This window comes from Taeniopygia guttata, chromosome 1A (genome assembly GCF_048771995.1).
Source record: "Taeniopygia guttata chromosome 1A, bTaeGut7.mat, whole genome shotgun sequence".
Taxonomy (NCBI): domain Eukaryota; kingdom Metazoa; phylum Chordata; class Aves; order Passeriformes; family Estrildidae; genus Taeniopygia; species Taeniopygia guttata.
This window is the reverse complement of record NC_133025.1, coordinates 63,823,045-63,845,127: the sequence shown is the minus strand read 5'-3', so window position 1 is coordinate 63,845,127 and position 22,083 is coordinate 63,823,045. Positions and strand designations below refer to the sequence as shown.

At 45.2% G+C, this 22,083-nt stretch overlaps 1 protein-coding gene across 1 annotated transcript; it reads right to left on the bottom strand.

Annotated features, from left to right (window-relative positions):
• Positions 1-2,672: 2,672 nt before the first annotated feature.
• CYB5R3 (cytochrome b5 reductase 3) lies at positions 2,673-19,093 on the bottom strand. Its single transcript, XM_030263452.4, has 9 exons — positions 18,936-19,093; positions 15,553-15,684; positions 12,495-12,567; positions 10,074-10,180; positions 9,164-9,293; positions 8,219-8,302; positions 8,009-8,094; positions 5,665-5,764; positions 2,673-4,647 (listed from the first exon to the last, which is right to left on the bottom strand). Exons 1-9 carry the CDS (start codon positions 18,954-18,956, stop codon positions 4,475-4,477), a joined length of 906 nt encoding a protein of 301 aa, XP_030119312.2. The 5' UTR covers positions 18,957-19,093; the 3' UTR covers positions 2,673-4,474.
• Between the last annotated feature and the right edge of the window lie 2,990 nt (positions 19,094-22,083).

The following is a 22,083-nucleotide window of genomic DNA, read 5'->3' as shown; positions in this document are numbered from 1 at the left end:
AGAAGCTGACTGTAGCTTGCTGAAACAACACTGACCTCACCTGGCTTTGTGTTTGATGAGGGGTTTATCATCTCTTCAATGATACTGAAAACAGCATCTGATACCGGAACTGCATTTTCAGATTTAAAAAATAAAAGTATTCTTCAAATTCTTGAAGACCTGGCAAATCAAATGTATATAAAGCACAAGGGAAGAGGGGGGCAGACGCTGATCTTTCCTCTCTGCTGACTAGTGACAAGACCCAGGAGAATGAAGCTGTGCATGTATCTGTAGGGGACAGAATGAATATTTTGGGAGAAAAATGAGGAACTCTGTAGTGGACAGGTAGGGAAAAATTTGGAGGCAAAACCTGACTCCAAGAGTAGACAATGAACATTTCCAGGGAAAGATGAGGTGATGAGTAGTGGGCATGTAGGGAAAGTTGTGGGGGTAAATCTTGAGAAAAGCTCCATAAATACTTTTAAGTAAAAATGAGGGAATCAGTGGTGAAAAAGTAGGGGATTTTTTTCTTTCTACATTGTGGATAATTAGGGAAAATATTTGGGATAAAGAAATGAAGTGCACAGGGAAGCTTCATTTTCCCAAGGGAATGCTTTAGGGATGGTGCAGTTTCTGAAGTAAGTCAGGCTCCCACAGAAACCTTCCAAAGCTGGAAGGGACAAGAAAGAAAATTCCAAGAGTGGTGTGGGAAGTGCTTTCTCCCAGGTCTGGACACCGCTGAGGTTGGAATTACTTAAAAAAATTCTTTGTCCCTCTCTTGTTCCCAGCCCAGGACTAAAGTTCCCTGGTGTTCCCTGAGTGGCTGCAGCTCCCTTGGTGGGCACAGAACTCTGATCTTGGCAAGATGGGTTTGTGAGTATTGAATCAATCCTACCTCCTTTTTAATCAGTTGTTTTAGTAAGTCAGCAGCTGGGACCAGTTTTAGCCAGCTTTAGCAGGCAGATTTCCAAGCCTTGGATTGACCTCGCTTGGGAACTAAACACTCCTGAGTAATTTTCTGGTAACATTTACATGTCTGTCAGTTGATCCTTGTGCTGACAGGATCCCTCCTCCTTCCCTTCAGACAATTCCAAGGCTCTCATCTGGGAACAGTCCCCAGCCTGGACCATCTCATGGAGTATCCCACCATTGGGTACAAATTTCACCTGTGCCCAGTTCTAATTCCAAAGGATTTGGTGTCTGCCTTACCCAGCTGCAGTCTGGTTCCAGCTCTGCTCTTCCTGCTTCTGCTGCTTTCCATTTCCCAGGAATTCCACCAACGGAGTGACAGTGCTTTCCACCTCCTCCAGGATTCCCTCTGTTGGGTTTGGTTGCTGGAAGAATATAAAAACCTGGGCCTCCAGAGCTTTACTAAGCAGGAATTACATCCTTGATTTGGATTTGTTAATTTCCAAATATTTTCTCTTCCCAACAAAGCATCCACAGAATATAGAAATGGGTGTGCTAACCACTGGTTACCCCTCTGGAATGTCAGGGCTTGGAAAGAAGGGCAGTTGGGGCTTTTCCTGGTGGTACCTGTGAGGTGCATTTTACCTAAGAACCCCTTGCCACATCTTCCCCTGAATCCACCAAAAATCCACCTGTGCATCCCCCAGCTGCTTCCTCCCTGTTTGCCTTCATCCAATTTTAACAGGCGAATATTCCCCTCTGAAACAGCACCTTTAATTCCAAACCTAACAGCAAACAAGTAATTTCCTCTGACATTCATTATCAGGATTTCACCAAGAGCTGGTGGGTGGAAAATGATCCTCTCCTGGCCCCTGCTGGATTCCTGGAGCAGGGATTCTTTCCCTCTTTCCCCTGCCCCTTTTCAGGCTTTGTTCCATGGCTTTTGCTTCCAATCCTTGGATCCTTTCCCTCTCTCCAGGAGCTCCCAGCAGTCCCACAACCTCTTTTCTCCCATCCTGATCATTTCTCCAGGAATGGATCTGTGCATTTCAATTCCCTTCTCTTTCCTCCAACAATTCCCAGCAATCCAGACCTAAAGCTGACAAGGAGCACTCAGTGCCAACAAATCCAAATCCAGACTTTGCCACCCCTAAAGGAGCTACTCCAAACACACAATCCTGGGAAATTTGCATTAATTCAAACCTAACATTTAGGACACACCAAATACTTCAAAATACCCAAGAAACATTCTCTTGCCTTCAGCTCCCAGGGGTTTTTGCTTTGAGCTCCCATGGATCTGGGATCATGAGAGTTCCCTGCAAAAACCTGTGCAGTGCACACTGGAATGCCCAATCCTGTGACTCCAAGGAGTGTTAAAAGCTTAGTCCAACCTGGGCCACCATAATTTTTTGCCAAATATCCCCCAAACCCTTGGGATAAGAGAACCCTATGGTACTGCATTTTTAGTGTTGGAAAACCAGGAATTACTTTGTCCTACCTCCTTTTTAATGAGTTGTATCAATTAGTCATCAGCAGGGACCACTTTTAGCCAGCTTTAGTTAAGTTTCACAGATTTCTTGTTGTTTTGATCATGAAAACACCAAACCTTAAGTTTGGTAAATTAAACCTGAAAATTTTAAATTAACCAATCCTGAGGGAACTGGGGATTGGATATCTTGGATCTTATGGCCCTTCAAGGACATGTTAGATTTACCCACTGATTTCGGTGCCAAGGGAAACTCCAGGTTAAGAATAATCAAAATATGAACCAGTTCTCATGAAACTCAGCTTTTCAAAACTTTATTCAGGATATAAAAGGATGAGAATGACCTTGGCAAATACAATAAAGAAAAAAAAATCTTTGCATATCCCACAGTGATACAGACCAGCAGCAACACCACTTCTCTCGTATTTCTGCTTTTTGCCTTCCAAGAAAGGGACTAAAACTTGAAAAATTGACTAGTATTTCAACTTTGGAGCATAGTATTAAATAACAAGTTTCAAAAGCACACATCAAAAATTCAAGACTTGAGGCAAATGTCAAATTAATGAAATTAATAACAGCATTATCTAGTTGAGGTTCCTTAAATTAACTCTAGTATCTTTGCTTTTTAATTCTTGCTGAAAAATGAACCTTTTAAATACACAGTACCCACCTGCTGTAGGGGCACAAAAGAAAACACAGTGAGCTATAACCCCGAATCCCTACCCAAGCCCTAAAAATTGCTATTGTACATTGACACCTGTAGCTACCTCAGCACCCACAGTACTTCATACATGACTAAATATCCTTCCAGTCACTCTGATGTCATCACCAGAACAAGGATTTTAGTTTCCTAGACCCTTGCAGGATACCTCTCACCTCAGCAGCATCCCTGCTGGTCAGAAGCAGAAGGTTGGGCACACAAGAGGCCTGCAGTGCTCTAAAAATTAGGTAAAAGGCTACTGTAAAAAAAAGGATATTAAAAAAATAAGAATTGAAGCTGTAGTAAACAGCTTCTAGGAAACAGTTTTAGACTTACTGAGACACTTGAACTTGCTGTCAGTTTGGTGATTTAAGGCTGTCCCTGTGCATCCTTCCCAAGCAAACCCTGGGGAGCTTTGCCCGATCGAGACACGGAGTGATCGGGTGCTACTGCACCCGTGCAGGGCTGCCTGCCAAAACCCCCTGGCAAGGAAACCTGGGCTCCCTTCAGCCCAAATCCACCTCTGGGAAACAGTTACCAAGAAAATCCCATCCAGTTTTCACCCAGCATTTTCTTTCACTGCACAGGGCATGCAGAAGAACTGCTTTTGTATCCCGATGCCATCGCCCAGTGCTTAGGAGTAAATATAAAATTAAGATTTTTTTTTCAGTATCCCACACATTATCAAGCAAAAATTCCAAGGTACTTGTGGAACAGTACCCAAAGCCACCTTCTGTAGTTTCTTTCATTGCCCAGGGATGAGAACTGTGACCAGATGTAAAGTGTTTGCACTTAAAAGAGGCTATTCCAAAATACTAAGGAAACCAATTTTTTATCACTGCCTACCTCTCTGCTTTGATTAGGCAGCTGCAACACCTTCAGCCATAAATGGTTCACTGGCACCCTTCAACTCAACAAGCATCTTTAAACTGATGTTGCAAAGGTTATGGACACAAGGCAAACACTCCTGGCCCTCAGAGCTCTGTAAGGATTACAATTTGGCATAAGCAAGGTGAGTAATCCAACACTTGTCATTGTTTTCATAGTTCATACTGAATAAGATCCTGGGTATGCACAGTGGTAGGAAGTAGGATATTACTGCCACTTGATTACAGCACTAAGAAAAAGCATAAGTGAGTGTGTGCTGCCCTGAGCAGCTGCACTGTCCTCCCTGGACATGGAGCACAAAACACAGAGCACGAGGCATCACCACCTCTCCACACACAGGTTTAGCACAGTTATGTGTCTTACTTGCTAGAGAGTCTGAAAATGTGAAGCATTTTTAATGTAAATGTATTTTCCCAGCACTGTGCATCAGCCACCTCTGTAACTTTGTCCTGTTCCCCATTTAACATTTTTTTTTTCTTCCCTTCTATACAAGATCCCTGAATAACTCATGTTTAGAAGGAGAACCTCATGTCCTTGGCATAGCCCAGTTTGTCCAGGTTGGGAATGCAAGCATACTGGATCATTGGAGGAGGTCCACACATGAGGATCAGAACATCGCTCTGAGGTGGGGGCAGGTGGTCTCGGATCATCTCTTGGTTCACAAATCCTTGGCTGTATTCCCAATCTGTTACAAGAAAATGAAAGTAGGAGAAGGGGAATGAGGTAAAAAGGAGGAAAAGAGAGATACAAGTCACTTTAGAAAGGAGAAATCCTGCTGATGAGGTTGTTCCCAATTGGAACACTTACAGTGACAGTCAGTTTTACTGGGATTCAGGTAAATCATCACATCCCCAGCCATGGATGCAGAACTTGTGCTGCTGCTGATCCAAACTATTGGGCACCATAAGACTGAAAAATTTTTTTATCCTAGTTTTGGTAAGTTTTCACATATGACAGTGAAAGCCTGCAGAACAGTCTTGAGGAGGTCCAGGGAGCAACTTTTATCCCAACTGCTAAGATCAGTACATGACTTCCCCAAAGAAGGAATGGCAATGAGAAATTCCAGGAAAACACTAATTGCAGTGGATGACATAACAGAAATAGAAATAGAGTCTTCCCTCAATGTAGCAGAGGTGTATTTTGGTCACAAGGAAGAGAAGGCACATGGCTTTTCCTTCTCTGCCCCAAACTCCTGCTGAATACGAGTGTGAATCTATCCTCACATGGGTGGGCATGACAAAGAATAGGAAGAAAGGAAAACCACAAGGAATTATACTGTTTAGCCTTCTCTTCCTCAAGCTTGTTCAGCAAGCTCAGGCAGGGATCTGTGCCCATGAACTACAAAGTGCCTCTGGCACTGCAGCTGCCTCAGGGCAGGCTCCAAATACAGGATATAATGTTGTATTTAGGTCTGTGGGGAAGGAGAAAAGAAGGTCACCCTCCACAGGAGACAATAGCAAATATGCAGGTGTAGCCATGGGAGTAACACTGCACTGCCACTAGCCTGAGGTGAGCTTTGGAAACACTTCTCTGTTTACACCGGAGCCTGTGTGCATCCCTGCGTGGAGAATGATGCCACTCAGACATTCACTAAGCAAGAAGTGAATCATGAAGCCCAGAAAGACACCCATGACACAGCATGTGTCCTGTAAAGCACATTAAAACTCCTGAGTTTCACATCAAGTGGCACTCCAGGTCTTACTTTCAGGTGCTGTGTCCAGCGTGTACCAACACTTGAAGCGGCCGGGATTCTGAGCCTGGATCTCATCGAGCTCGGAACGTAACAGGATATCCTTCTCAGTCTGCAGGACAAGGAGAACAGTGATCACACCCTGCATGCGAGTGCAGCCCTCAGATGGCCACAGAGCAGCAGCTACTGCACAGCCCTGAGAGATGGAAGAGATGATTCAACTCCATTTTAAAGGCTGAAGAGGCCAAACCCAAGTTATTTCCACACCTAGCCTGTGGCAGAGGTAATAGAGACTCATAACTTTCCCAAATTCTTACCATGCAATGCCTTCCCTCTAAAAATAAAATAAAGCAGAACCATCACTTAATCAGGGAATCAGAAGAATAAAGCCTGTTTTAGCACTAGTACATCAAAAAACTAATCGTGACTGCACAGAAATATCTCCCTACCCCTTCATACTGTGCCATCCAGACAGGAAAATGCCAGTTTTTTTCACCTTTGCCAATTCAAGTATCATCAGCACTGCCATATGGAGACTGCTTGGCTTTTAAAAAGCCTGTGGAATGAAAACCAAAAGGGTATCAAGTTCTGGTTGCAACAATAAACATTATTCAGGGTATCAAGTTTGGCTCCTCCCTGGTGCAGCATCACTGAAGGCCGAAGGAAAGCCTTATTTCCCTAAGAGCAGCTGCAGTGTGGGCAGGAAGGAAAAGGGCAGGGACTGAAAGTGCTGCCATCCCCTGCAGCCACAGTAATTGGCACGGAGGTCACCACTAAGTCTGTAACTGTGGGGATAAGGAGGAATATGCAGCAGCTATTCCAGAGAAGGTGCTATTCCTGGATCTGCAGCTGTGGGTGCTCCAGAAAAGCTCTGTCAAACCACGACAAGCTCCTACTGGCTCTGGCCTGCTCAAAGTGTGCCAGCCAAAAGCACAGTAGGAGCCCATGTATATTGTTTTAAACTGTTTAAAATATTTTTAAAAACTGCTTTCTATTCTTGGAGTTACTGGGTGCAAGGACTCTTGAAAACCAGGGACTGATGTTTCCACAGGCTGTTGCTAACAGGCAGGGAATTGTTCCCAGGCTCTCCCCCACAGCTGCAGTGGGCTTCCCATGCTACTAAAGCAGCTCCAGCCCTGTGTTAGCCATTCTGAATCATTCCTAGCAAATCCTGGCCCTCCTGCCCTGATACCACTGCACTTTATGCCAATCTCAGCACTTGGATCATAGCTCCTGGGCAGAAAAACCTCAGGTTATAACTCAGGTGTCACAGAACTGCCTGGGTTGGAAGGGACCTTGAGGCCCATCCAGTTCCACCCCCCAGCTGGCCCAGAGCCCCATCCACCTGGCCTTGGACACTGCCAGGGATCCAGGGACAGCCACTGCTTCTCTGAGCAACATGTGCTAGGGTCTCACAGGGAAGAATTTCTTCCTTATATTCAATCTAAACCTCCTCTGTCAGTGTGAAGCCACTCCCCCTTGTCCTGTCACTCCAGGCCCTTGTCAATAGTCTCTCTCCCATCTTTCTTGTAGGTGTAGATATGGCACAAATGAATGAGCATACACTGAATATGAGAAGAAAAATAGAGGAGAACCTAAAGAAGCTAAAAACCACAAGCATGAAGTGAAGCTCACCACAAATAATCATAATCACTCATAATCCAGACACAAATATTCATTAGAGGGAGAAATTAAAAAGCAGATTCACAGCAGAAGAACACCAGGCCAAGAAGGGGTACTGCCCAGCAGCACACCATCATTTGGGTTATCCAAGAAATCTCTCTTGTAAGGATTCCATGGATGAGAGCTTCCCTCTGGCCAGCATGCAAGATGCCACACCTCAAGGAGCAAGAGAAGCAGTGAAAAACTGATAGAAGGGTTGGAAATAAAAACAGACAGCCAAGAGGAATCGTAGCTCTGTAACTGAGGGAGCTGCTGGAGACCACAGTTTTAGCCTCCCCCAAGATGTCCTCAGACAGAAATATTCCACAGACAAACATTGCTGCAAAGCTGGGGAGTTGAAATTGCTGGAGGAGACAAAGGAGTCCACCCCTTTCCTGTTTCCACTAAGAAAGACAGCTCTGAAAGCCTACCTAAACCATTAACAACTTGCACAAAGGAATGCAGGGCTTTAACATTCATAAACGGGATTAGAAACAGAGCAGTGAGTCACAGGAAGGCAAATATTAGCAAATCTTTCTGTAGTAATGCTAAACCCTCAATTTATCACAATAATTTTATATGGGAGCTCAGTTCACTTCTCCCCTCAGGGTTTGTATCTCTGTGATTTCCCTTGCTGAGTGGAGTCCTGCTAGGTACGTAAAACACTATGAACAGAAAAAAAGGACAGAATTACCTGATTAGCAAACAGCAGCTGGCAAATGGTGGGGTCATCTTTGTCCTTTATGATTGCTCGAATGATCTGCAGCATAGGTGTTATCCCTGGAGGAGAGAGGCAGGTCAGTGATGTGAGGATGGGGAATAAAAGAAGGGACAAGTGGGAAAACGTGAGCAAATGCATCCACCAGCTGTCAGAAACCACAGCTGAATCCTTACAGACACCTACCAGTCCCCCCTGCAATCATCCCCACGTATTTCACTGTCTTGGTAACTGGTTCAGCTTTCTTTTCTGGCCGAATATCAAACTTGCCTGAAGAGAAAGAGATGGAAAACACTGAAGCAAGCAGGAAACACCTCCTGTTATCCCTTTCCAGCACATCCTGCTAAATGGACTTCATTTCAGCCCTGCCACCCTTCCCTCCCAGAGAACAGAAAAGGTGAACATGTCCTGGAGTAGAGCAATCCTGAAAGATGATTTGAAGACATGAGGTGGGAACATTAGACACTGACATGGGTCATGACTTATCCCTGACCACAGCCTACATACACACCACTTGTACTTCAATTTGCTCACATCCCACACCCCCAGTGACATTCACAAGCTCAGATTCTGGAAACAGTTCTACACTAAGGAATTGATCTGCTCAAAGAGTTTCTCTCCCCTGAGCAGATTATATTAAGGAAAAACATAAAACCCCACCATGCTGCATATTTTTCTATTTTTCTCTTTTTGAGCCAATTTGCCCATTTCAGCCAAACATAACAGAGTATGAAACTCCCCAGTGTTGAGCTGTATTCACAGCTCTCTTCATCCAGGATAACATGAATGCTACATACAAAGCTCTGGAAAACCACGTGTCAGAGTTCTGCTCCACACAAAACTACCAGAAGGCTTTTGTGACACATTTGTGGCTGCATTATAGTACCATGAGATATTTTACATTGACATAAAAGCAATGCCTACTGAAAGTTCATTTTCACTTGGGAAATAAGCAGTGGACAGTGCAAATACCCAGTGTTTTCGTCAGTGTATAAACTGTGCCCATATAAGCATGGAAAAAACCCATCCCTTACTTGAGAACAGCATCAATAAAAAGCACTTCCATAGTTGTAAGACATTTTTCCTGTACTGTTTACTCTGGATAAATTCTATCTTCCAAACCAGCCTTGCCTTTTCCTTTGTACACAAGGAGGCCACTTGGTCCTCTGAAGTCAATGGTGTCCCCTATTTTCAGGCTGTCCAAGTATTGAGACATCTTCCCTCCATCAGGAAACTTGGGATGGACACCTCTGAAGTAGACCTGTTAAAAACAATAACAAAGCAATTCAGTCTCACAGCTCAGAGAAAAGCATTTGCCCTTCAAATTTGTAGGTTTAAATACTCCTCATGCAAAGAACAATTACTCCATAAAGAAATGCAAAGTCTGACTGACAAAAGATCAAAATGCCCCCCTGCCTGAATTTTTGGATAGAGACCAGTGATTTCTCCACTGTAGTTCTGCAACACTGAAAATGTTGATAATAATCAACATAATTTACACCCAAGTTTAAAAAGGGCTAGATAAATAAAGAAAAACCCCAAAACTGCGATTCCAAAGAGCAAAATTCTAAGAGGAAATCCAGTGCAGATATTAATATTTTCAATTCCTAACAGCTTTAAATGATAGGTAGTCCAGCTACCAAGAGGCAAAACGAAAATACATTATCACAAGAGTTAAAATCACATTCTTACCAATTAAATCGATCATTCCACTGCCTGGATCAGTAATGATAATGATCATCACGCTCAGTGATCATAATGAACAAATTCCATTAGCTTCAGAAGCAGCTACCCATTCAGGAAAGGTTAATTCCTTATTCCAGAAGGATTAAAAAGCATATGAGCATCTGCAGGTCTACACAGAGGGTAGAAAATGATGCAGCATCTCATGAGACACCCTCACTAAAGAAGTGCCTGCAGAATGCCATGTGGACTGTAGGTAATGGCACATTCCTGAAGAGAAACCAGCACACCAAACTTTACATAAAGGCACTGTAAAGGTGGCTCAGAAGTTGCCCAGCCTGGGACAACTCATTCTCACCTTCACAATAAGATCCACAAAGCCCTTGTCATCATCACTGGAAACTGGAGTGTAAGGTCTGACAACCAGAGCTCCATCAATCCGTGCAGACAGGTAGATGTGCTGCCCTGTTGCAGGGAAAAAAAACACCAAAAACTCATTGTCTTTCAAGAGATTTCTCTTTCAGTGGATGTGCTGAAATGCAGGCTCAAAGCTCTAACTACCTTATTTTGGGGCATCAGTTCTTCCTTTCTTATTTTCCTGACACTGCCACACTTAGCCAGAGTTGTTAGCCATGCACAGATCTACCTGGAAGGACAGACAACTTCACGGCTAATTCTGTGTGTCAATCATAACTTCAAGCATTTACATGTACCAAAGCCTGAACTTACCTACCCTAGATCTTTCAAAAGATGGGATTTGTCTCTCCTGTACAGACAAATAAAAGGGACACAGGAGGGGAAAACTGTCCAATCTTTTAATAAAGCTGTTCACACATCTTTATTAATGTATTAGCTGTAAACTGCCACGGTTTAGTTAAAACTGAGTTTGTAACTGCTCTTGCTTTGACCACAGATCCCTCAACGTCTTCCAGGAGCTCTCCAGCTGCCTTTGCTAAGGCTGCCTAGACACAAAGCACTTTTCTAAACCTGCTATTCCTCCAGCTTGACATGTGAATGCAGCAACCATGTTTCCATCTGTCACACATCCTCCAAGCTCTCTACAACAGTTTCTCTTCTCAATGTCTACATATTCTTTTTTTCTGAAAAAAACAAAAAAAACCCAAACCAAAACAAACAAACAAAACAAAAAAAAAACCCACAAAAAAACCCCCAAAAAAACAAAAAAAAAAACCAAGGAAAGAACTAACTTCTATGGAAGATTTTCCTATAAGTTTCCAGCATTCTGAAGACACCTAAGTGAAGATTACCCAGGAGGGAAGGGAGAGGTTTTGAGTTCTGGGTTTTTTTTCCACTATTAGATCAACAGAACTAAGCATCTCCAATGATGGCACAGCTCCGCTGCCTGTTATGGGAACACAAAGAGGAGATTTTACCTGGAGCTGGTTTGCAGATGATCATAATGACCATATTACATTAGCTCCAGAAGCAGCTGATCCTTCAGGCATGGTTAATTCTTTACTTCAGAAGGATTACAAAGTGCTAGGTGAAGGAAGATCTGCTACCTGGTGCCTTGGGGAATCAGCAACCATAACTCACCTGAAGCTGTACATGGACATCATATTCCAGTAACCCTCCCAGCAAAGACTACAGCCATCCTGCTAGGACAGACCTGGAGGGAGCTGCAGCAGGGAGCTCCTGTTCCTTCTCTAGGGCAGAAGTGGCTGCAGGCACAGACCCACAGACCCCTGGTGGCCCCTGCAGACTGTCAGCCTGGACAGTGGGGCTGCTGCTGGGGCACATCTCACAAGAACTGGTACAAAGCAGAAAAGGTACCCCTCCCACAGGGAAAACATGCCTTATGCCCTCACCTGTTAGAGATTTACCCCACTGACAGGACATACCTTGGCAGCCTCTGCATGGGGCCACATCCAACCCTCTCGCTCAGAATGAAGCTTGCTGTGTTTTTGGTGATAAAAGGCAAATGATGGTGCTGGACTAGACAGCATCTGCCACCCAACTGCAGCTCTGCTGCTCCCAGCTGCTTTTCCATCCTCTGCAGCTTTCAGCTCCCTGTGCTACCCAAGTCTCACCCTGCAAACCACTCCTCAATGCCCATTTTGGGCAAGCCAGGGAAAGGAGCTTAGCTTTCATGGCTACTAAAAAGATCAAGAGGTTTTTAACACTCCAAAAAAGATAGAACTTCTGGAAATAGAACACCTGGAAAAGGTGCTGACAACAACCACAAAGCACAGGATCCATGGATCACTGCAGCAGCTTGTTAAAGCAGAAGTCCTATTAAACACAAGTCACAATTAAATGCTCTTTATACAAGCATGAGGAGACAATGGCACTAAGCTGTTATGAAAGGCACCACACCATGTGGCAGAGCCTTTGGAAACAGCTACCCCTGGGTGATTCAAAAGCTCCATGAAATTCAGAAGTGAGTAGATCTGGTAAACCACATGTGTTGGAGGAGAAGTGGATGAGAGTGATGCCTCAGGCCATGGAATGGGACTGCAGGGATTTAGCCCCACAGGAATAACACATGCTGGAAAGCTGAGCCTGGAAAAGTACAAGTAAAGACCTGAGTGTGTTCCTCCTCTCTCCACAGAAACAAGCTGGATGTTGACTCACATATACTGCATTTCAGAGCCTGCAGATTACTCACAGCACGAGAATAATATTTCAGAGCTCTCAGTAACAGCTCCAGCCACATCAGCAGTATTCCAAATACAAAACAGAGGAGGAAAAATCTCCACAAAATTTCTTATAGTGTAATTAATGCAAGCAACACTTGGACTCTTCATAAGGAACTTACCTAGAGGGAGACCCAGAACGTGCTCCATGGAAGGGAGAGCAAATCGGAATCTCCTTGTGTCATGACTAACTTCCTGAAAGAGGAAATCAGAACAGTCACCTCTTTTGTTGGGATTAAATGTTTGTGATTTCACTTCTGAAACAAGACAAGTCTGGTGTCCTGTAGGATTAAAAATTAATGAAACTTAATGATACCTGTGTGCAGACTAAGTGATAACTTTCCAAATATAACGGACATTTACACCGCCTCCTGTGAGAAGGCCACAAATATAAATTAATTAGTTTTTCAATTCCCTTTTCAAGTTTAACTATGCAGCAGTTTAAGGCCAAAGTATTCTGATTTTCATCTCTCAAAACCACTTCAATGGAAGCAGCAAGCTGGTTCCTTTTGCTATGGTAAGGTCCTTAATGTATTTTCCCAGTAAAAACGGAATTAATCCATAAATGAAATTTTAAAAAAGCACTGTGTTTAGATATGAACAAAATTATGACAATATATCCAGTCCTGCTGGGATAGTTATTCTAGTCTTTACCGGAAAGTCACACCTTCAATAAAATTTTGGCAATAAGTAACTGAACGTTATTTCTTATATTATGTAAATTTTATATTTCAAAAATCAGATCATATTCATAGGAATGGAAAACACAGCAAAAAATGAAAAAGACAGAAAGAAACATCATACAGCTTAATACCTCATCCAGTGACTTTCTGTTTTTAAGGGTTTTGTAACCATTATTTTGTTTGCCTGTTTTTAAAGTAACCAATGGAAACAAATTTCTTCCTCACAGTTTGTCTCATCTACCCCTACTACAATCATATTTTCCTCACAGTAGCTCATTTTAAGGCAAATGCTGAAGGAAGAAGGGAATTGATTGGCGGTCTCAAAAGGGCTTCTCTGTACTTATGTCTATTCAGGAGCAGTAACTGCCACTGAAAATTCCTTTAGAAAGACAACTAATGTGGACTTACACTGCTGCTGTTTTCTGTACTGAAATTTCAACACTGTATGGAAATCACTGGATTTTGCCAATAATGCTGCATTTTTATTACGCTGTCTTCAACAGCATGCAGAAAAAAACAAAGCTCTGAATTCCCACTTAATCACCTCACCAATTAAAGTGGAGAGAGTTTGGCTGAAGGTGAATAACACAAGTATTTTGGTGCATCATGAGGCAGTTGTGAGAAACGAAGAGGCTCAGGGAATCCCCAACACCAAGACCAGCATGCCTGTGCCTCTCCCTGTCACATAACCAGGACACAGAGCCTGCCACTCTGCAAGGTGTCATCAAGGCTGGATTACAGATAGCCTTGGATCAGGATGCACTTCCAGCACGAGGTCACTCCCCTCTGGACTGCCCCAGGCACCTGCAAGCCCTTGGCCACACATTCTGTCTCAAGCTGCAGTGCCAAGGAGTCTTCCACCCTTGCCAAATGCAAAGCTGGAGAACAGTTTTTTCAGAAGCCACTGAAAGGCAACAAATTAATTATGCACACCACTATAAAACCAACCAAACTGAAGTAGTTGGATTTTTTATAGAATGAACTAAATTAGCACACCTAACTGTATTACAAAAAAATTTTCCTATGCTGTGCACTAGGAAGCAGCCTTGAGACTCCTCTTTCCCTGTTCCAAAGACAGGTGTGGCAGACTCAATTTGGACACAGCACAGAATCACAGAAGGATTTAGGTGGAAGGGACATTAAAGATCAGCTAGTTCCATCCCCCTGCCATGGGCAGGGACACCTTCCACTATCCCAGCTTGCTCAGAGCCACATCCAGCCTGGCCTTGGACACTGCCACGGATGGGGCAGCCACAGCTTCTCTGGGCAACCTGTGCCAGGGCCTCAGCACCCTCCCAGGGAACAATTTCTTCCCAATATCCAGTCTAACCCTGCTCTCTGTCAGTGTGAAGCCATTCCCCCTTGTCCTGTCACTCCAAGTCCTTTCAAGAGTCTCTCTCCATTTTCTCTGTGGCTCCCTTCAGGCACTGCAAGGCCACAATGAGGTCACCCCAAAGCCTTCTCCTCTCCAGGCTGAACAATCCCACTTCCCTCAGCCTTTCCTGACCTCATGAGAAGTAGGGAGCCTGTAATAACAGTGTGACTGCAGTACACCTGGGAAATAAACTCAGCAATGCAGCCCAGCCCAAGCCACAGTGAAGCTCTCAGTTCCCACAAACCCAGGATTCAAAATGACAATAGTTTTTTTTTTGTTTCCTTCAACAGAACCAGTGAAAGCTAAGCTATCAGTGCACCCTCTAAACCTCAAATAAAGTTATGTTCCTGTCCAAAACCTTCTGATAAATTTCTGAATAGTCATAGCCTTAAAAAGTCAACACTAAAAATATCCTCGGGTGTGACTTTACACCTGAGAAGCCAAGATTTCTCTCTCATGCTTTTGATGGTGGGTTTATCCAATGGAAACCTAGACTTTTCAACTTTGGTGGCTTTGGCTCACTTCCCACAGGCTTAGCTACCAATTTCTGATGGCAAGATCCACCCCTGAAAGCACCATGCCCTTCCTCTGGTATCCCACTTGAGCAAGCTTTTAGGTTGCACCAGGAGGCTTCACTTTCAACAGAGAATAGAGAAGCTGAGACAGTTTGGGTGCTGTCAGGACTGCATGACTTAAACACCTTTCTTCCTGTAAAGCATTACAGTATTTCAATCCAATAACAGGAACTAGCATCAACATAGTTCTGGCAGCTGCTGTTGAATGCCACTGACCATGAAAAAGCTGCCTGCTCTGCCTGACTTGTGTCCCTTAGCCCAGTCAGTGGTGCAGAGTTTGGGAATTTCTGCTGATGTGCTCCAAAAAAATGAGACACATGTGACTGTGCCTTTGATCATTTCCAAGCAGCATTCTCCACTCTAAACTGTTTGGAAGCAAGCTGCTTGCACAACTGAATGTTACACCACACAAAGAGCTTTTATAAAGAAGTCCTTTCCTGAAGACAAAATTATCCACCCTGCTGGGACATCACCCGAGACTTTGGAAGGTGTAAGCATTTCACAGTGCCCACAGAGAGGTCGTGCTCAGCACTGCACGTGCACTTACCTCCTTATCAATCAGCCTCAGTGCATACTTCACTTCTGGGTCCTTGAGGGTAATTGCAGGCTGGGGATTCCTGAAGAGCCTCATGAAGGCAGTGTAGATGAACCATATTGGGTATGTCACAACCTGACGCAACTGCAGCAGCACAGAAACAGTGTTAGACACGTGTGCAGAATTAGAGAGTGTGACAAGGAATAGGATCCTATGCCATTGCACTCTAACCACCAAAAGGAATGTGTTTATTTGAGAAGGAAAATGAAGCATTATAAAAAGAAAAAAATCCCAAAGCCACAGATTTGCTTTATGAAGATCTGGCATCACTCCTGTGCTGAGGCAACTGCACACCAGTACAGGGTTGCCATGCTGGCAGCTACAAAGTGAGGCTGCACTGCTCCATATCCCCAGGCGCCCTGACAGGGAGGCTGAATCCCCATCTCCAGCAGGCAGACAGACACACGTGTCACATGTGTCCAAATATACAGAATATCCTGAGTTGAGAGGGGGCCATCAGGATCATCCAGTCCAATCCCACACAAGACACCCCTACAATCCCTGAGAACACTGTCCAAAAGTTCCTTGCACTCTGTCAGGCTTGAGGCTGTGATGAGTCCCTGGGGAGTTCCAGTGCCCAACCACCCTTTGGGGGGAGAACCTTTTCCTTGTACCCAGCCTGTGGCAGACCACACTGATCAACACAGCCAGACACACACAAACAGGGGCTCATCCTGCTCCCCTCCCCACTGATCGGGATGAAGGTCCATGAGTGGCAATTCCATACACACATACCTGTATGATGTGGATCCCCCAGCTGCTGGCTTTGCCCTGGCAGAGTGTGCCCCCTCTCCAGGCTCCCCAGCTGTTGCCACCTGGACACAGGAGCCACTGTTCCACAGTCCCCTTCACAGACCACCCCACGTGCTGCAGACACCCCGTAATTTGGGGTCTCACGCTTGAGCACAGACCCTGTTCTCCATCTGGCAGGTGAGCAGGGCTTTGCCAGCCATGCTACACTGCTGCTGCTGGCAGCATGCCCACACCCTCCAGCTCAGAGTTTGGGTGCAGGCACTGGCACTTCCACCACCACACAGAGCCCTGCATGCAGAGCAGCACCCCTTCCCTGGGAAAGCAGCTAAGCTGCAGGACACAGCCAGGGACAGCCCTTCTTGTGCCTTTACCATCATTTTCCCCACCTCTGAAGTAAGACAGGAACAGATTATGCTCTGACACCACACCACCCTCTTCACACTGGGGCAGGAGAATAAACTGCACAACTACTTATAAAAATCCTCTCTAACTCAGTAATTTATTAATCAACACTTCAACAGAGAAGAGGGGAAAAACATTACCATAGCAAAAATAAAAAAATGAGCTCAACATTTTACCTGCTTAGCTTTCACTTTCCTTTTATTTTAAAGGGACGTGAACAGTATTTTAGAATGGCATTTGTGCAACTATGACAGTCCCTCAGGAGGCTATGAAAACTTCCCATGCTATTAATAATAAAACTGTGGGACAACATAAATTCTCTCTTAAAGTGCTGCTGTACAGGTTTAAAATGTATCATCACTATGTACAGCCTGCCCTACACACACTTTTAAACTTCTATTTGGGAATACTGAAATAGCTCCATACATGTTGTTTCTGAAGAAGCTGAAGTTTACAGGAAACTTATTCCTTAACTCTCATAGATCCACGAAATTACTGCAGCTCTGGGAAGAAATTTTGGTATTGAGTCACAAAAAGGGGCAGAGGGAGGGAGGTTGTTCAAGGTGTCAGAGCAGCAAGTAAACTCCTTAATGAGAAATTAACAAGTGAGTGAGGTCTGGAGGCAATAGCAAGCTGACTCTGCAGCAGGTGTTTCAAATGAGACACTAATAAGTAAAAAAAGTTTAATTTCCAAATGTGGCTATCTCAAATGAACAAAAAAACCAGAGCTGCTGTTGTCAGGCAATAATTCTAACATGGTGTTAACCTTGTGGAAAGCCATTTGTTACTCATGGTCAATTAGTAAGTCTCATGGGATTTGGTCTGGAAAGACACAGCACACCCCCAGTTCAGAAAACTATTTTAGTCCCTTACTCATATCTATCACCAGGTGGGCAGAAAAAAGGGGAAGAATTGAAGGCTGAATGATTACAAAAAGCCATGCTTGCTAAGAAAAGCATTCTCTGGGTTAAAAGTGGCCTATATACTCTCACCACAGGGAAAACCAAGATATAAATGAAGATAACATCACAGCATCAGGTCTCCAGCAGCAGAGAGCAACAGGCTGACCACAAGGCCTGGGAATCTCCAAACGGGGACCCTGTGACTCATCATTTCCAGCTGCACAAATCTTTACAAACAGACAAGGCAGAATTAGTAACCGAGCAGGAATTTTTGTTAATGGAAAGAGGCCTCTGTGTGATAACAGGCAGAAAAGCCAGGGAGGCTGCACTGCCAGGGCGTGGTGAGCACAGCACAGTCCAACACACAGGCTCAGGGCTCCACACCCCAGCACTGCCCTGCCCTGCAAACACACAAACCGAACGCTGCTTCGGCATGAGAAACATTGTACCCTCGGCTTCAAACACCCTGCTTTTGAAGTAATCGCAGCTAACAGAGTATTCTCATGAGTTTCAGAAACCAGCCAGAGGATAACGGGATTTCTTCACCTTGAGCCACATCTTCCCTGTTCAAAGCACCTTAGGAGCAGCTGTTCCCAAAGGAGTGCATGTCGAATCCAGCTCCATCCTGCCCCCTCACAAACCCGAAGAAAAGTGTTTGAGCACAGGAGCAAAGAACCGTAACAGGCAGCTGAGAAAAGAGAGTAAGGATGCCTGGCACAGGTGACAGCTGCAGACCCACGGCCCAGCCAGCACGGTCTCAGGCAGAATCGTGGGATGGTTTGTGTCGGAAGCGACCTTAAAGAGCTTCTCGTTCCAACACCGTGGGCAGGGACACCTGCTAATAGGGACACTATTCCAGGTTGCTCAGAGCCCCATCCAGCCTGGCCTTGGGCACTGCCAGGGATGGGGCAGCCACAGCTCCGCGTACTGCGTGCCAGGGCCTCACCACGCTCAGGGAACAAATTCTTCCTCAGAGCCACTCCAAACCTACGCACCTACAGCCTGAAACTATTCCGGCGGCGGAAAACACCACAAGCCTTCAGAGCCCCCGCCAATAACAACAACAAGAACAGATACCCGCGGAGCCGGGAGGGCAAAACGCCCCGGCGGGGCAGCCAGCACAGGCACCACCACCGCCCGCGGCGGGACGGCCCCGGAGCCACCGCGCGGCCTCCGGGCAGCGGCGACACCGGGACACCGCCCCGCTCCGGAGCGCTGCGGGTGGAGCCGGAGCTGCGCAGGAAGGGACCCCGCTCCCGGCCGCCCCCCGGCACTCACCACGCTGAGCTGTGCCCCCATGGCTGCCCCGGCACACGGCGGGCACCGCCCCGCTGCGCCCGGGGCCGTCACCGTCCGCGCTGAACCGCGCCGGGCCCGCCCCGCCCCGTGACGGCGCACACAGCCCCGCCCGCCCCGTGACGTCACGCACGGGGAACGGCGCCTGTCCCGCTCCGCCCCGTGACGTCACGGCGCTGTGTGAGGGCAGCGCCCCGAGCGCCCTCCTGCGCTTTGTGTGCGCAGGGAAAATTCCGCCTGAGGCCAAGATTTCGGCAGTCTTTTCTTCTATTCAGAGTCCATAGGTTAATAAGATTTTCTTCTTTGGAGTTGTTGAATCCCTTGATGAAATTTACGGGAACCTGCATTCACATGTATCTGCCCAAGGATTTCCATGATATCCATCTCTGGGCGTCCCAACCGTATCTCTCCACACATGGCCCATCTCCTGGCCGAGCCACATCATTTTACTTGTAAATCAGGTTTCAACATACACCAGGGACTCCTATACAAACGTGTATACTCCCAACAAATATTCAATATCACATATATCATACTAAAAATGGCACGAATTATATCTACTACACATAACACTGTCACTCCAAGCCCTTGCCAAGAGTCTCTCTCCATATTTCCTGTGGGTTCCCTTCAGACACTGCAAGGTCGCAGTGAGGTCACCCCAAAGCCTTCTCTTCTCCAGGCTGAGCAATCCCAGTTCTCTCGGCCTTAAGGATTAATTAGCATCAATGTTTATCCAAAAAGCACCAGAACTGATCTGTGCAATAAGATATAGTTTCAGCCAGGCTCACTTAAATTTTGGTTTACACCAATATGTGAAAATCAGTGACTAATAACCACATGTGTCTTTGTGTCTGTGCTAAACATGAAACACTTTAAATTTATTTAATTACTACGTCTTCACATATTATGTCTTCACAATCTGCCTTCAATGATTCCTAGAGAGTTTCTCACAAAATACGCCTGGCAGTCCTAAAAATAAAATAAGAAAAAAAAGTCCACCCTTATCCCCTAGGCCCACACAGAGGTGCTGAACCCCTGTGAGCCCAAGCAAATATTTTCTTTCATCCTCGTGGTTTGCTGAGTGTGCAGCTGGCTCATCTGGCTGCGAGAACATATCATAAGTCCATCATGATTTACTTATTAAACCTGGGAATTAGCACTGGGAAGTGAAAGAATATTAACAGACTAACCTAATGCTAATAAGGTTGTGCCTCAGTCCAGGTATACATATTTAGCTGCAGGGATGGAGTTATTTATCCCTGTTTTTTCTATGACAAGAGCATGCCTAGCTCTGTAATCCTCATGGTTTTCTCTTTCAGGATGAAAGCTGCTGCATCTGAAGCTCCCCAGTAAGTGCAGGGATTGTAAACACCACTGGCTACAGAGAAGGACTCCAGGACTCAGAGGCTGAGGCTTAGGAAAAGGGAGATAACTGAGACAGGCACAGGGGTCCTGGAGTTTGGTGGCAAAAAATCTGGCAGGAGAGGCTCCAACTTGAATATTAATATTTAAGGAAGGGTGGAGACCTCAGTGTACCCATGTTCTGCTTTCACTGTGCTCTGACCTGGCTGGCTTCCAAGTGACCAGCCCAGGCTGTGTCTCCACTGCTTTTCAGTGTGGGTCAGCTTGTGGGGACTTGGCAGCAATAGCCAAAGATCTCATGGGAATGTCCAGCATCCTCAGTGTCTCATAAACTTTCCTCTTTCCATGCAGAATGTGACCCAAAGACCTGCTCTGCCTTTTCCTGGGAAAGGATTGAGCATGCTGTAGATCTGCAGGGTGTTTGCTCCAGCTGGCAGCTTTCACTCAGTCTCCCTGAATGAGCCTGTCCAGCCCAAACGTGCCCTTTGTGCTGGTGTGAGCCCTGCCCGCTTTGGTCTGGAAGCCTGTAAAACTCAGTGTTCTCACTCACACCTCTCTAGATTGACCAAAGAGGTTTAAATAACTCTTTCTCCCCTCAGGGAAGTGTAAGCACTAGACTAGAGGTGACAAACCAACACTTATTCGTTGGCCACCTTGACTGGAAAAGCAAAATATTTAGGCCAGAAATGCATAGAGATGCCTACATGCTTTAGAAACATGTTTAGTTCCCAGGATCTCCTTGATCCTTTATGTTGGCAAAGTTCAGCATCTGATGCTTGAGGTGGTGGTTTTGTCAGGCAGAACTTCTAGAAGTTCTTTGCCCCGCTCCTTTGGAAATGCTGGGTACTTGTGAGTGAACACCAAACACTCCTCCCATTCCCTTGGGACAGAAAAAGAGGAACAGAGCACAGAGGCAGCCTGGCCTCAGCTCTTGCACAAAAACCACGTCCGCTGCCCTGTGCAATGGGTTTGACAAAGCACTGGCTGGGCTCTGCTGCAGAGGAAGCCAATATTTGTAATAACACTCATGTGGATACCAGGGCTGCTCTCGGCACACTCTCTTTTTCTGTGTTAGACCTGGGAATGACTCAGATTCTGTGCTGATCTAATTTGCCTCTGATTAGTGTTTAGTTTCTGTCAGCAAACACACTCTTTTCACTCTCCTCAGTATCTCTGCATTTTTCTTATAACAGTGTCCAAATCTAAAGACAGAAATTTTAAAAGACATACAAGTACACAGTTGTGAAATTGCTGGTGATGCTACTGAGTTGTAATTTTATTAAAGATGAACTTACATTCATTGACTTCAGTGATGATGCTGCTTGTAAGTGAAAATTCCCTGGGCTCCCATCTGGGCTCTTTCTGCTAATGTGAGTAAAGAAGTTGCAATTTTTTAATAGACAGAATATGCCCACTGGCTTTTGTATTTTAAATGAAAGCAGAGAAGAAGAGTTCCTGCATTGAGTTGATAAACTGGGGCAGTTGACAAATCCAGGGCACTGGATGACCTTGTTTACCCTGAAGTGCAATAAATACTAACCAGAGATGGTAAAGAAAATTTCTGTTAAAATTAAGGATATTCAGTTTTGAGATGGTTTAATTTCTTTTACCAGTGTCAAAAGGAAGCTTCACTTTTAAGTAAACACTTAGTGGGCTGCATCTCTTGTTCCCTGTGCAATTTTATGTGTCTTCATCACCAGGGGCTTTATTTAGCCCTAAACTGGTTCTTTGAAGGGGTTCATGGACCAGAGGTGCAGAAGCACTTGTA

Coding starts and splice junctions, on each gene's coding strand:
- CYB5R3 (XM_030263452.4), bottom strand. CDS start 18,956: ATGGGGGCACAGCTCAGCGTG. Junction 12,568..15,552: donor TGAGGCTGATTGATAAGGAG/GTAAGTGCACGT, acceptor TTCCTCTTTCAG/GAAGTTAGTCATGACACAAG. Junction 4,648..5,664: donor GCTGGACACAGCACCTGAAA/GTAAGACCTGGA, acceptor TTCTTGTAACAG/ATTGGGAATACAGCCAAGGA.